Raw genomic sequence first — 13,631 nt, 5'->3', positions numbered from 1 at the left:
GCCTTGGTCAGAGCCCATCTGGAGTACTGATCCTCACCAAGGATATATTGACCTTGGAGGGGGGACAGTGCAGATTCACCAGAATGATACTGGGGCTTGAAGTGTTCAAGTATGAGGACCGGTTGCATAAACTTGGTTTTGCATTCCCTTGAGTTTAGAAGAATGAGGGGTGATCTGATCCAGGGATATAAAATAATAAAGGGATTCGATAGGTGAGAAAAAGAAACTATTTTCTCTGGTGGGGGAATCCAGAACAAGAGGACATAACGTTAAATTTAGAGCTAGGGCGTCTAGGATTGAAACCAGGAAGCTCTTTTTCACACAAGGGTAGTGGAAAACTGCTCAGGCTGATTGAAGTGGACCCTGTGATACAATAGAACTTTATGTCCTGTCAGACTTGGACATCTTGTAGATCCATCTTTTACAAAGGTGGAGGAGCTCAGTTCTAAGACGTATTCCACTCACGTCGTCATAAGTCCTCTAACTGTTTCTTTTATCAACGAGATATGAAGGTCAAAAACACTGTGTTTAAAAGAAAGCTGATTTATTTGACACTTGTACAGAATACTAAACTCCAGCCCAGTTAAAGGGGGTCATTAACATTAGAAACAAACTCCAACTGTCAGAATGAACATGGTTTAGTCCTGGATACAGCAATAACAGCAGAATCCAATCCCTGCAGTCACATGTGAACTCGCTGGTGACTCAGCAGGTGGGATGACTGAGTGAATCGCATTCCACACGCGGAACAGGTGATCGTCCTCTCCCCGGTGTGAATACGTTCATGTCTCATCAGATCCCATGTTCTTTTAAAGCTCTTCTCACAGTTAGAACATTTAAAGGGTCTCTTATCAGTGTGAACAAGTTGGTGTTCAATGAGGCCGGATGAACAAGTGAATTCCTTCCCACACACAGAGCAGGTGAATGGCCTCTCCCCAGTGTGAACTCGTTGGTGTGTCAGCAGGGTGGATGACTGAGTAAAGCTCTTCCCACACACGGAGCAGGTGAACGGCCTCTCCCCAGTGTGGACTCGCTGGTGTGTCAGCAGGGTGGATGACTGAGCGAATCCCTTCCCGCACAGGGAGCAGGTGAATGGCCTCTCCCCGAAGTGAACTTGCTGATGTCTCAGGAGGTGGGATGATCGAGTGAATCGCTTCCCACACACAGAGCAGGTGAACGGCATCTCCCCAGTGTGGACTCGCTGGTGTGTCAGTAGGCTGGATGACCGAGTAAATCCCTTCCCACACACGGAGCAGATGAACGGCCTCTCCCCAGTGTGAGTACGTTGGTGTGTCAGCAGATCACTTTTTCTTTTAAAGCTCTTCTCACAGTCAGAACATTTAAAAAGACACTTATCAGTGTGAACAAGGTGATGTTCAATGAGGTGGGAAGATTGAGTGAATCCGCTCCCACACACGGAGCAGGTGAACGGCCTCTCCCCAGTGTGAATTCGCTGGTGTGTCAGCAGCTTGGATGACTGAATGAATCCCTTCCCACACACGGAGCAGGTGAACGGCCTCTCCCCACTGTGAATGCGTTGGTGTGTCAGCAGATCACTTTTTCTTTTAAAGCTCTTCTCACAGACAGAACATTTAAAAAGTCTCTTATCAGTGTGAACAAGTTGATGTTCAATGAGGTGGGATGACTGAGTGAATCCCTTCCCACACACGGAGCAGGTGAACGGCCTCTCCCCAGTGTGTCTGTGTCGATGAGTTTCCAGCCGGGACGAGTAACTGAATCCCCTCCCACAGTCCCCACATTTCCACGGTTTCTCCATGGTGCGGGCGTCCTCGTGTCTCTCCAGGTTGGACGATCACTGCAAGTCTCGTCTGCACAGAGAACATTTGTCTGGTTTCTCCCCACTGTGAATGGTACGATGTTTTTTCAGGCTGTGTAACTGGTTAAAATTCTTTCCACAGTCAGTGCACTGGAACACTCTCACTCGGAAGTGTGTGTCTCGCTGCTATTCCAGTCACAGTGATGTTTGAAATCTTTTCCCACAGATGGAACAGATCAACATTTCTCCTATATTTTAAGGCCGATAATCTTCAGGTGCTGGTGAATAGAGTGACTGTCAGATCTTGACGTGATGTTTGGTTTGAGTTTGTCGTCTGCAAATCCTCCCCTTCTAATACCCTGTAAAAGGAGATAACAAAAATCCTCACTGTGAATACGAGATTTAAATTCAGAACAGGCAATTCCAGTTTCTATGGAACATTCTACCCGCTCATTCCCCCAGACTGTAAATGCCCGTCCCACACACTCACCCTCCTCCCTCTGCTGAAACCCAAACCCATCGCACCACTTCCAACAATTTTCCTTCTATTTAATTTTTCTGTCTTGAAGATCCCGACTCGGACTGGTTTCAGTTCTACACTCACTGGTTCCATTCCCTCTCCTCCCCTGAAGGTGCTAGTTCTGGCTGGATTCAGTTCTACACTCACTGCTCCCAACCATCTCCTCCCCTGAAGGTGCTGACTCTGGTTGGATTCTGTTCTGCACTCACTGGTTCCCCTCTCCTCTCCTGAAGATGCTCACTCTTGCTGTGTGTATATGGTCTGCCCCTCATTTCGACATTATGTCCCTCCCTATAGCTGCCTGTCGGCAGTCCATATGTAATACCTCCCAAATTTGGCGACGGAATCTTTCTGACCAGTCACCATTTCTCCTTCATTTAAAGACTATCCCTGACCTATCACAATTTCTCCTTTATTTGCAGACAGTCCCTGACCAGTCAGCATTTCACCTTCATTGACAGACACTCCCTGAGCAAACACCATTTCTCCTTCATTTAAAAACTCTCTCTGACCAGTCAGCATTTTCCTTCATTAATAGACGCTCCCTGGCCCATCACTATTTCTTCATTTATGGACATTACCTGACCTGTCAACATTTCTCCTGCATTCACAGACACTCCCGGACCAATCACCATTCCTCCTTCATTGACAGACACTCCTTGACCAGTTTCTATTTCTCCTTCATTAACAAACGCTGCCTGACAAGTCACCATTTCTCCATCATTTACAGACTCTGCTTGAACTGTCACAATTTCTCCGTCATTTATCGATACTCCCTGTCCCGTCACCGTTTCTCCTTCATTTATAGACACTCCCTGACCTGTCACCATGTCCTCCCCCATTTATAGATACTCCCATACCAGACGCCATTTCACCTGCATTTATAAACACTCCCTGACCCGTCACCATTCCTCCTTCATTTGTAGCCACGCCCTGACCCGTCACCATTTCGATTTCATTAATAGACACTCCCTAACCAGACACTATGTTTCCTTCATTTACGGACACTCCCTAATGAGACAATTTTTCCTTCATTTACAGACACTCCCTGACCAATCACCATTTCATCTTCATTTACAAACATTCACTGTCCCGTCCCCATTTCTCTTTCATTTATAGACACTCCCTGACCCTTCACCGCTTCTCCTTCATATATAGACACTCCCTCACCCGGCACCATTTATCCTTCATTTGGAGACAATCCCTGTCCAGTCACCATTTATCCTTGATTTACAGACACTCCCGAACTAGTCAGCATTTCTCCTTCATTTACAGACACCCCCTGACCTGTCACCAGTTCTCCTTCATTTACAGACACCCCCTGACCTGTCACCAGTTCTCCTTCATTTACAGACACTCCATGACCAGTCACCAGTTATCCTTCATTTACGGACACTCCATGACCAGTCGCAATTTCTCCTTCATTTAGAGACACTTCCTGACCAATCACTATTTCTCCTTCATTGACAGACGCTCCCTGAACGTCCCCATTTCTACTTAATTTATAGACACTTCCTGACCAATCGCATTTCTCCATCATTTGCAGACACTCCCTGACCGGTTATCATTTCTGCTTCATTTACAGACACTCCCTGACCAGTCACCTCCTCTCACCGCATCTCCCTCCAGATGTCCGTTCACTTGTGAGCAAGGCTCTTGCCATCCACAAACTTATTGCGGATTGCTGCATTTAGGAACATCGGAACAGGAGTTGGCCATTCAGCCCCACAAGCCGGTTCCGCCATTCAATTAGATCATGGCTGATTTATATCTTAACTCTATCTACCCTACTTCGTATCATAGCCCTTAATACTTTGGCCAAACACAAATCTATCAATCTCAATTTTCAAATTTACAATTGACCCCCAGCCTCAACAGCTTTTTGGAGTGAAGAGAGTTCCAGATTTCCACTCCCCTTTGTGTGAAGAATTACTTCCTGACGTCACCCCTCAATGGCCGAGCTCTAATTTTAAGATGATTCCCGCTTGTTCTGGACTCTCCCACCAGAGGAAATGGTTTATCTCCATCGACTCTATCAAAACCTCTAATCATCTTAAACACCTCAATTAGATCAATCCTAAATATTGTTTATTCAAGAGAATACAAGCCTAGTCTACGCATCTGTGTTCATCATTTACATAATTCATCACCATAAGTACAGGATAGAAATTCAGAACACACAGTTCTAGTTTCTCTGGAACAGTCTTTTCTCCCTTGCCCCTCCTAAGCTGTGAATGCCCCGTCTAACACACTCTCCCTCCTTGCCCATATTAAGCTGTAAATCCCCATCCCACACAATCTCCCTCGCTGCCCATATCAAGCTGTAAATCATCCGTCCCAGACTCTCCCTCCTTGCCTCCTTAAAGGGAGTGGTAAGTAGTTTTTCTTTCCTTTTTTTTTCTCTTGACATTGTAGTTGTTCTTAAGCTAATTTAAGGGTTAAGTCATGGCAGGAGATCCCAGCGCCGTGTCATGTTCCTCTTGTGGGATGTGGGAACTCAGGGCTCCTTCCTGTATCCCTGATTCCTTCACCTGCGGGAAGTGTGTCCAGCTGCAGCTATTGTTTGACAGCTTGACGGCTCTGGAGCTGCGGATGGACTCACTTTGGAGCATCCGCGATGCTGAGAAAGTCGTGGATAGCACGTTCAGTGAGTTGGTCACACCGCAGATAAAAATTACTGAGGGAGATAGTGAATGGGTGACCAACAGACAGAGGAAGAGTAGGAAGGCAGTGCAGGGGTCCCCTGCGGTCATCTCCCTCCAAAACAGGTATACCGTTTTGGATACTGTTGGCGGAGATGGCTCACCAGGGGAAGGTGGCAGTGGCCAGGTTCATGGCACCGTGGCTGGCTCTGCTGCACAGGAGGGCAGGAAAAAGAGTGGCAGAGCTATAGTGATAGGGGACTCGATTGTAAGGGGAATAGACAGGCGTTTCTGCGGACGCAACCGAGACTCCAGGATGGTATGTTGCCTCCCTGGTGCAAGGGTCAAGGATGTCTCGGAGCGGCTGCAGGACATTCTGGAGGGGGAGGGTGAACAGCCAGTTGTCGTGGTGCATATAGGCACCAACGATATAGGTAAAAAAACAGGATGAGGTCCTACAAGCTGAATTTAGGGAGTTAGGAGTTAAACTAAAGAGTAGGACCTCAAAGCTAGTAATCTCAGGATTGCTACCAGTGCCACGGGCTAGTCAGAGTAGGAATGACAGGATAGCTAAGATGAATACGTGGCTTGAGAGATGGTGCAAGAGGGAGGGATTCAAATTCCTGGGCCATTGGAACCGGTTCTGGGGGAGGTGGGACCAGTACAAATTGGACGGTCTGCATCTGGGCAGGACTGGAACCAATGTCCTAGGGGGAGTGTTTGCTAGTGCTGTTGGGGAGGGTTTAAACTAATGTGGCAGGGGGATGGGAACCGATGCAGGAAGTCAGTGGGAAATAAAGTGGTGACAGAAACAAAAGGCAGTAAGGGAGAGTGTACAGAACATGACCGGACAGATGGTCTGAGAAAGCAGGGCAAAGACCAAGGGAAGACTAGATTAAACTGCATTTATTTCAATGCAAGAAGTCTGATGGGCAAGGCAGATGAACTCAGGGCATGGATGGGTACATGGGACTGGGATGTTATAGCTATTACTGAAACATGGCTAAGGGAGGGGCAGGACTGGCAGCTCAATGTTCCAGGGTACAGATGCTATAGGAAAGATAGAGCAGGAGGTAAGAGAGGAGGGGGAGTTGCGTTCTTGATTAGGGAGAACATCACGGCAGTAGTGAGAGGGTATATATCCGAGGGTTCGCCCACTGAGTCCATATGGGTAGAACTGAAAAATAAGAAGGGAGAGATCACTTTGATATGATTGTACTACAGACCCCCAAATAGTCAACGGGAAATTGAGGAGCAAATATGTAAGGAGATTACAGACAGCTGCAAGAAAAATAGGGTGGTAATAGTGGGGGACTTTAACTTTCCCAACATTGACTGGGACAGCCATAGCATTAGGGGCTTGGATGGAGAGAAATTTGTTGAGTGTATTCAGGAGGAATTTCTCATTCAGTATGTGGATGGCCCGACTAGAGAGGGGGCAAAACTTGACCTCCTCTTGGGAAATAAGGAAGGGCAGGTGACAGAAGTGTTAGTGAGGGATCACTTTGGGACCAGTGATCATAATTCCATTAGTTTTAAGATAGCTATGGAGAAGGATAGGTCTGGCCCAAAAGTTAAAATTCTAAATTGGGGAAAGGCCAATGTTGATGGTATTAGACAGGAACTTTCAGAAGTTGATTGGGAGAGTCTGTTGGCAGGCAAAGGGACGTCTGGTAAGTGGGAGGCTTTCAAAAGTGTGTTAACCAGGGTTCAGTGTAAGCACATTCCTTATAAAGTGAAGGGCAAGGCTGGTAGAAGTAGGGAACCTTGGATGACTCGGGAGATTGAGGCACTAGTCAAAAATAAGAAGGAGGCATATGACATGCATAGGCAGCTGGGATCAAGTGGATCCCTTGAAGAGTATAGAGATTGCCGGAGTAGAGTTAAGAGAGAAATCAGGAGGGCAAAAAGGGGATATGAGATTGCTTTGGCAGATCAGGCAAAGGTGAATCCAAAGAGCTTCTACAAATACATAAAGGGCAAAAGGGTAACTAGGGAGAGAGTAGGGCCTCTTAAGGATCAACAAGGTCATCTATGTGCGGAACCACAAGAGATGGGTGAGATCCTGAATGAATATTTCACATCGGTATTTACGGTTGAGAAAGGCATGGATGTTAGGGAACTTGGGGAAATAAATAGTGATGTCTTGAGGAGTGTACATATTACAGAGAGGGAGGTGCTGGAAGTCTTAACGCGCATCAAGGTAGATAAATCTCCGGGACCTGATGAAATGTATCCCAGGACGTTATGGGAGGTTAGGGAGGAAATTGCGGGTCCCCTAGCAGAGATATTTGAATCATCCACCGCTACAGGTGAGGTGCCTGAAGATTGGAGGGTAGCAAATGTTGTGCCTTTGTTTAAGAAGGGCGGCAGGGAAAAGCCTGGGAACTACAGACCAGTGAGCCTGACATCTGTAGTGGGTAAGTTGTTAGAGGGTATTCTGAGGGACAGAATCTACAGGCATTTGGAGAGGCAGGGACTAATTAGGAACAGTCAGCATGGTTTTGTGAGAGGAAAATCATGTCTCACGAATTTGATTGAGTTTTTTGAAGGGGTAACCAAGAAGATAGATGAGGGCTGTGCAGTAGACGTGGTCTACATGGACTTCAGCAAAGCATTTGACAAGGTACCGCATGGTAGGTTGTTACATAAGGTTAAATCTCATGGGATCCAAGGTGAGGTAGCCAATTGGATACAAAATTGGCTTGACGACAGAAGACAGAGGGTGGTTGTCGAGGGTTGTTTTTCAAACTGGATGCCTGTGTCCAGCGGTGTGCCTCAGGGATCGGTGCTGGGTCCGCTGTTATTTGTTATTTATATTAATGATTTGGATGAGAATTTAGGAGGCATGGTTAGTAAGTTTGCAGATGACACCAAGATTGGTGGCATTGTGGACAGTGAAGAAGGTTATCTAGGATTGCAACGGGATCTTGATAAATTGGGCCAGTGGGCCGATGAATGGCAGATGGAGTTTAATTTAGATAAATGTGAGGTGATGCATTTTGGTAGATCGAATCGGGCCAGGACCTACTCCGTTAATGGTAGGGCGTTGGGGAGAGTTATAGAACAAAGAGATCTAGGAGTACAGATTCATAGCTCCTTGAAAGTGGAGTCACAGGTGGATAGGGTGGTGAAGAAGGCATTCAGCATGCTTGGTTTCATTGGTCAGAACATTGAATGCAGGAGTTGGGATGTCTTGTTGAAGTTGTACAGGGCATTGGTGAGGCCACACTTGGAGTACTGTGTACAGTTCTGGTCACCCTATTATAGAAAGGATATTATTAAACTAGAAAGAGTGCAGAAAAGATTTACTAGGATGCTACCGGGACTTGATGGTTTGACTTACAGGGAGAGGTTAGACAGACTGGGACTTTATTCCCTGGAGAGTAGGAGGTTAAGGGGTGATCTTATAGAAGTCTATAAAATAATGAGGGGCATAGATAAGGTCGATAGTCAAAATCTTTTCCCAAAGGTAGGGGAGTCTATAACGAGGGGGCACAGATTTAAGGTGAGAGGGGAGAGATACAAAAGGATCCAGAGGGGCAATTTTTTCACTCAAAGGGTGGTGAGTGTCTGGAACGAGCTGCCAGAGGCAGTAGTAGAGGCGGGTACAATTTTGTCTTTTAAAAAGCATTTGGACAGTTACATGGGGAAGATGGGTATCGAGGGATATGGGCCAAGTGCAGGCAATTGGGACTAGCTTAGTGGTATAAACTGGGCGACATGGACATGTTGGGCCGAAGGGCCTGTTTCCATGTTGTAACTTCTATGATTCTATGATTCTATTCTATGAATTAAGCTGTAAATCTCCCGTCCCACACACTCTCCCTCTTTGCCCCTATTAAGCTGTAAATCCCCCGTCAAACACTATCCCTCCTTGCCCCAATTAAACTCTGAATTCCCCCATCCCACACACTATCCCTCCGTGACACTTCCTCGCTGTTTTGAAATCCAGATTCATCGCAGGATCTATTTTTCCTCCTTTTCTCTCTTGAAGGTTCTGCGTGATGTTGGGTTTCGGGCCCAGTCACTGTTTGCCCTCCAGTACCCGGCCAAGTGGTAATTCTGCACCTGTGAGCCTGTGCAGCGAGCTGCGGGCGTTTCAACTATGGGGAGCAGCACAGTCACCGTCCCTGGCTGATTCCGTCCGGCAAAGCTGAGGCCAACGGGAGCAGATCAACAACAACCTGCATTTGCAAAGAGCGGAGTCTCATCAACACCGAGTAGGGCTCAGGCCCCGAATCAGAGCCGGGGGTCCCGGGACTCCATTACACCCATCACCCAGCGCCTCCCCCGTCCTACCCGCCGCTTCTCGTTTTTTTCTCCCGTTTCCACCGAGTCCGACTCGCGAACAAAGGAAAGGAGCGATGCCTTCCCAGAATGCACGGCGGGCCTGGGGAGCATGCGCAGTCTGAGCGGGAAGTCAGCGCGTTCGAAAGATAGAGGGGTTTCTGGGGCATGGCGGATTGTGGGGCCTCCGGCAGCCATGAGTCGCAGTGCGTGGGTCAGTGTTTTATTGCCCGCGTCGCGCACAGAACCGTTTCTCGAAATACAGACTGAGGAATTCAGAGCCGGTTTGCTAAACAGACACTGACCGTACAATGTAGAACATTTATTTTTAAATTTTTTTCTCGTGACTCAGTGGAAGAAAAACACTTCCCCCAGGGACCCAAAAAATAATATCTTCTGACTGGAGTTTTCATCAAATCCCAATAAAGGTCAATACATGCTCGCTCTTCACTTCACTTCAAGTAATAAATAAAATAAGACAACGACGTTACTTGAAAAACATTTTAATTACAGTATAAATACAGTAAATAAAAGATCAGGTTGAGTTTCACTTAAATAATGTGACGGATGGGTCTGCCTGTTGTTCATGATCTCATTCCAATCTGGATCACAAGATGAAAGCTCGACACGCTTATCAGGTGCGCTGTTGACTCGGTTTCTTTCTCTTGTTTTCAACATTCTCAAAGTCGAAAATCCCAGTTCGCACATGTAGGCTGTTGTGAATGGCAGCAACAACAGAACACTAATCTTAGTCAACAGAGGATATTCTTTGAAAGCACTGAGCCAAAAAGAAGATACACTGAATAACTTGTGGCGTGTTTTCAGTGTGCTCACAGGTGAGTCGCACCAGTTCGTTTTCTTGCTCAGGCATCAAGTTTAGTTTAATTGTCTATTCAGGATTTTCGAAAGCAAAAGGATCTTTCATCCAACGCTTTTCCTTCAAATTTTCAAATCCCTCTGTCGAGAAGTAGCGACTAAAATTGTCAGACAGAGCAGCGAGATGTAACTGTATGACACATTTCATTTCATTCCCTTTATCTTCATTGAAGATGTTCCCCGCAATTTGTTGTAACAGTGTTGGGAACATGGAATATCTCGGGTGATTACTTTTCAGTCGGGCTTGCCACAGTTCTAATGACTTCTGGAATGTTTTTATCTGTTCACAAGGTCGAAACAAATCATTGCCTCTTCCTTGTAACTTCAAATTCAGTTCCTTTAAAATTGAGAACATGTCAGCCAGGTAAGACAACTTCATTAACCAACTGTCATCATAAAATACATTTGCAAAATTAAATGTTTCTCTACCAGAAAAATGTGAATCTCTTTCCTGAGGTCGTTAAGCCTTGAAAGCACCCTGCCCCGTGACAGCTATCGTACTTCAATGTGAAACAGTAAATGAGTAAGCTCAGCTCCCATTTCTGAGCGTAATGCTTCAAAAAGCCTGCAGTTCAGTGAGCATCCTTTAATGAAATTAACAATTTTCACTACTTCCTTCAGTACTGCGATAAGATCAGGGGGAACAGCCTTGGACGCCAAAGCCTCGTGGTGAATGAAACAGTGATTCCAACCATCATTACCAGCTGCCTCAGATATTCATCTCACAACTCCGCTATTTCTCCCTGTCATTTTTGCTGCACAATCACTTGGAATTTCTTTGCAATCAGCCCAGTCCAATTTGTATTTTCCATCTGCACAGTGATGCAGTGCTTCGAATATCTCTGCTCCTGTTTTATTTGTTGGTAAAGTTAAACAACACAACAAAAATTCCATAAAGTCATCTTGCCCGGCAGATCTCACATAAACTAACAGTGTTGCACAATTTGAAATATCAGTACTTTCGACAAGTTGGATAGCAAAATCCCCGGCTGCTTGGCTTCGAAATGCTCAGCAACAGAACATATTCGCCGAGACATTGTGTTATCACTGAGAGGAATGGTTCTCAATTTTTCAGCAGGCTTCTCGACAAAGATTGTACGCACCATATCCAGAGATGCTGGAAGAATAAGTTTTTCGCCAACTGTATGGGCCATTTTCTCTCTTTCCACACGATATGAGACCAAATATGACTACAGTTGTGCCTTATCAATCAGAGCAGTTGACCGACTAAGAACTTGTGCTGATAACTTTAATCCCCGTTTCTTCCTTTAAAAACATTCAAGCGGGTGATCAACGAGTTCCCCATGTTTTGTCAATAAATTACTTTTTAATTTTGACGAGTTTGAAACTCTTGTTTCCAAGCACCTCGTTACAAATAACACGCTGGGGCTTTCGATCTTTGTTTGCGTTTGCACAATTGATGAAACCACATTTCAAAAAAGCCTCACGATACTGATTCATCCTCGATGTGGTCGGTGATTCAGAGGTGGTTCAGACCCGGTCGATATGGCAGAAGAGCGTCCATCATCAATTGAACTTTCTGTTGCAGAAGAACTTCTTTCTCTTCTTACAAAACGATTCATTTTTGGGAAATAAAGTTTGATGATTAAGCCGCCCCCGACTCCTTTCCCCTTGATACTGGACTTACACCAGCACCACACACCGTCACTTTGTCGGCGAGGAAGAGCGTGCCTTGGCTGTTGCTCCGGAAAAACTAATCATAACTGAAAGTGTATTCCACCAGAAAAAGGCCATCGCTCCACAGAATGAAATGACTGCCTGTCATCTTCCTAACGGAAATTACCTGTGAAATGATTGCCTGCCATCTGCCCAACGGAAATTACCTGTGAAATGATTGCCTGCCATCTGCCCAACGGAAATTACCTGTGAAATGACTGCCAGCCATCTGCCTAACTGGAAATTACCTGTGAAATGACTGCCTGCCATCTGCCTAACCGGATATTACCTGTGAAATGATTGCCTGCTATTTGCCCAACGGAAATTACCTAATACAGATGTGAAAGTAAACTTCAGTCCAACATTCAACCAATCAATTTCACGCAATGACAAGTTTTGACGACAAGACTGCCTGTGACATATCATCTACTTATGAAATAAATGTTTGCCTCTTTCTTATTTGATGTCCAGTTTTGATTCATTTTATTTTCCTGTGTTTGTATTGTGACCGTACCCATTTAATGGCAGTGAGCTGATATTGTCAATCGGGCTCAGCATTCTCTGGCGAGCAGTTACCGGCCTTATAAGCTCCGCTGATAACCTGATATCTGACGAATTTCCTTTCCATGTCTCATTATATTTATACTTTTCTATTTAGGGTAAAACGAGGGGGCACAATGTTAAAAACAAAGCAATTTGGCAACATACAGGTCTCCCCAGTAAACGCAAGAGCACGCAGAATGAATCTCAATGGAACAAACCTCTTCTCTTTCACTCCCACTGGAAAAAATCCGAAAAGACCAAACCCTTTCCTATTCCCTCCCATTGCATAGAATCCCAAAGAGAAAAACTCCTTCTCATTCCAAGCCATTATAGAGAGTGCGGTGCCCAGAACTGAACACAGTACTCTAAATGAGGACGAACCAGAGCTCTGTATAACTGTGACAAAACTTCCAGTCCTTTTTATTCCCGTTCCCTTGAGCTAAAGATCAAAATTTCATCTCCATTTTAACTTCTTTTTAGTGATTTAGTAATCACTGTTAGTGATTTCTGTACTTGGATCCCCATATGCCTCGATTCCCCGAGAGTGCAAAAATCTATCGATCTCAGCTTTGAATATATTCAACGACTGAGCATCCACAGCCCTCTGGGGTTGAGAATTCCAAAGATTCACAACACTTTCAGTGAAGAAATTCTTCCTAATTTCGATCCGAAATGTCCGGCCCCTTATCTTGAGACTATGACCTCTAGTTCTTGGTTCTCCAGCAGGGTAATCAGCCTCTCCTCACCGACCCTGTCAAACCACCTAAGAATTTTATACGTTTCAATGCGATCACCGACCATTCTTCAAAACTCCAGCGAATATAAGCCAATATTACACAATATTTCATCATAGTACAATTGCAGCAAGAATTCCTTCCTCTTATATTCCAACACCCTTGCAATAAAGGCTGACATATCATTTGCCTTCCTCACTCTCATTCGACCCTTGGTAACTCACCATTCCCAGTATGTTTGTCCTCTGTTCCTTCTATAGGGAAAAGAAATGAACGTTGAAAACATTTTAATATAATTACAGCGGTTTATATTTTGGAAACAATATCCAGCTGAACTGCATCAAATTCGATTGCAAACTTCCAGTTTCAAAAGGAAGTGAAATAATAAGAATAACTAATTGCGATGGCCGGGAATCGAACCCGAGTCAACTGCTTGGAAGGCAGCTATGCTCACCACGATACCACCATCGCTGACAATTTGCCGCCATAAAATAGTTCCTAAACATTAAACCCTAAACAGACACTGCAGGCTTTTGGATTTTGTCCTTCATTTGAACTGGTTTCTGACGGAT

General features: G+C 45.2%; 1 protein-coding gene, 1 non-coding gene and 1 pseudogene across 3 annotated transcripts; all 3 read right to left on the bottom strand.

The window, feature by feature from the left end:
- Positions 1-527: 527 nt before the first annotated feature.
- Positions 528-9,336, bottom strand: LOC137312372 (zinc finger protein 271-like). 2 transcript variants are annotated; one of them, XM_067978947.1, is made up of 2 exons: positions 9,011-9,336; positions 528-2,136 (listed from the first exon to the last, which is right to left on the bottom strand). In XM_067978947.1, exon 2 carries the CDS (start codon positions 1,775-1,777, stop codon positions 683-685), a length of 1,095 nt encoding a protein of 364 aa, XP_067835048.1. In that variant the 5' UTR covers positions 1,778-2,136; positions 9,011-9,336; the 3' UTR covers positions 528-682. The 2 variants fall into 2 exon arrangements, with proteins under 2 accessions (XP_067835048.1, XP_067835047.1); XM_067978946.1 differs by having other exon boundaries at positions 9,242-9,336.
- Positions 9,337-9,736: 400 nt separating this feature from the next.
- On the bottom strand, positions 9,737-11,566 carry LOC137312476 (protein FAM200A-like; annotated as a pseudogene).
- Positions 11,567-13,458: 1,892 nt separating this feature from the next.
- Positions 13,459-13,530, bottom strand: trnag-ucc (transfer RNA glycine (anticodon UCC)). The gene has a single exon. It is a non-coding gene; the product is annotated as a tRNA-Gly (tRNA).
- Between the last annotated feature and the right edge of the window lie 101 nt (positions 13,531-13,631).

The sequence above is a fragment of the Heptranchias perlo genome, unplaced genomic scaffold (genome assembly GCF_035084215.1).
Source record: "Heptranchias perlo isolate sHepPer1 unplaced genomic scaffold, sHepPer1.hap1 HAP1_SCAFFOLD_43, whole genome shotgun sequence".
Lineage (NCBI taxonomy): Eukaryota > Metazoa > Chordata > Chondrichthyes > Hexanchiformes > Hexanchidae > Heptranchias > Heptranchias perlo.
The sequence above is the reverse complement of the archived record's forward strand: the minus strand, read 5'-3'. Positions and strand labels throughout refer to the sequence as shown.

What these genes read in the sequence shown, in the direction of transcription:
- LOC137312372 (XM_067978947.1), bottom strand. Translation starts at nt 1,777, where the DNA reads ATGGAGAAACCGTGGAAATGTGGGGACTGTGGGAGGGGATTCAGTTAC.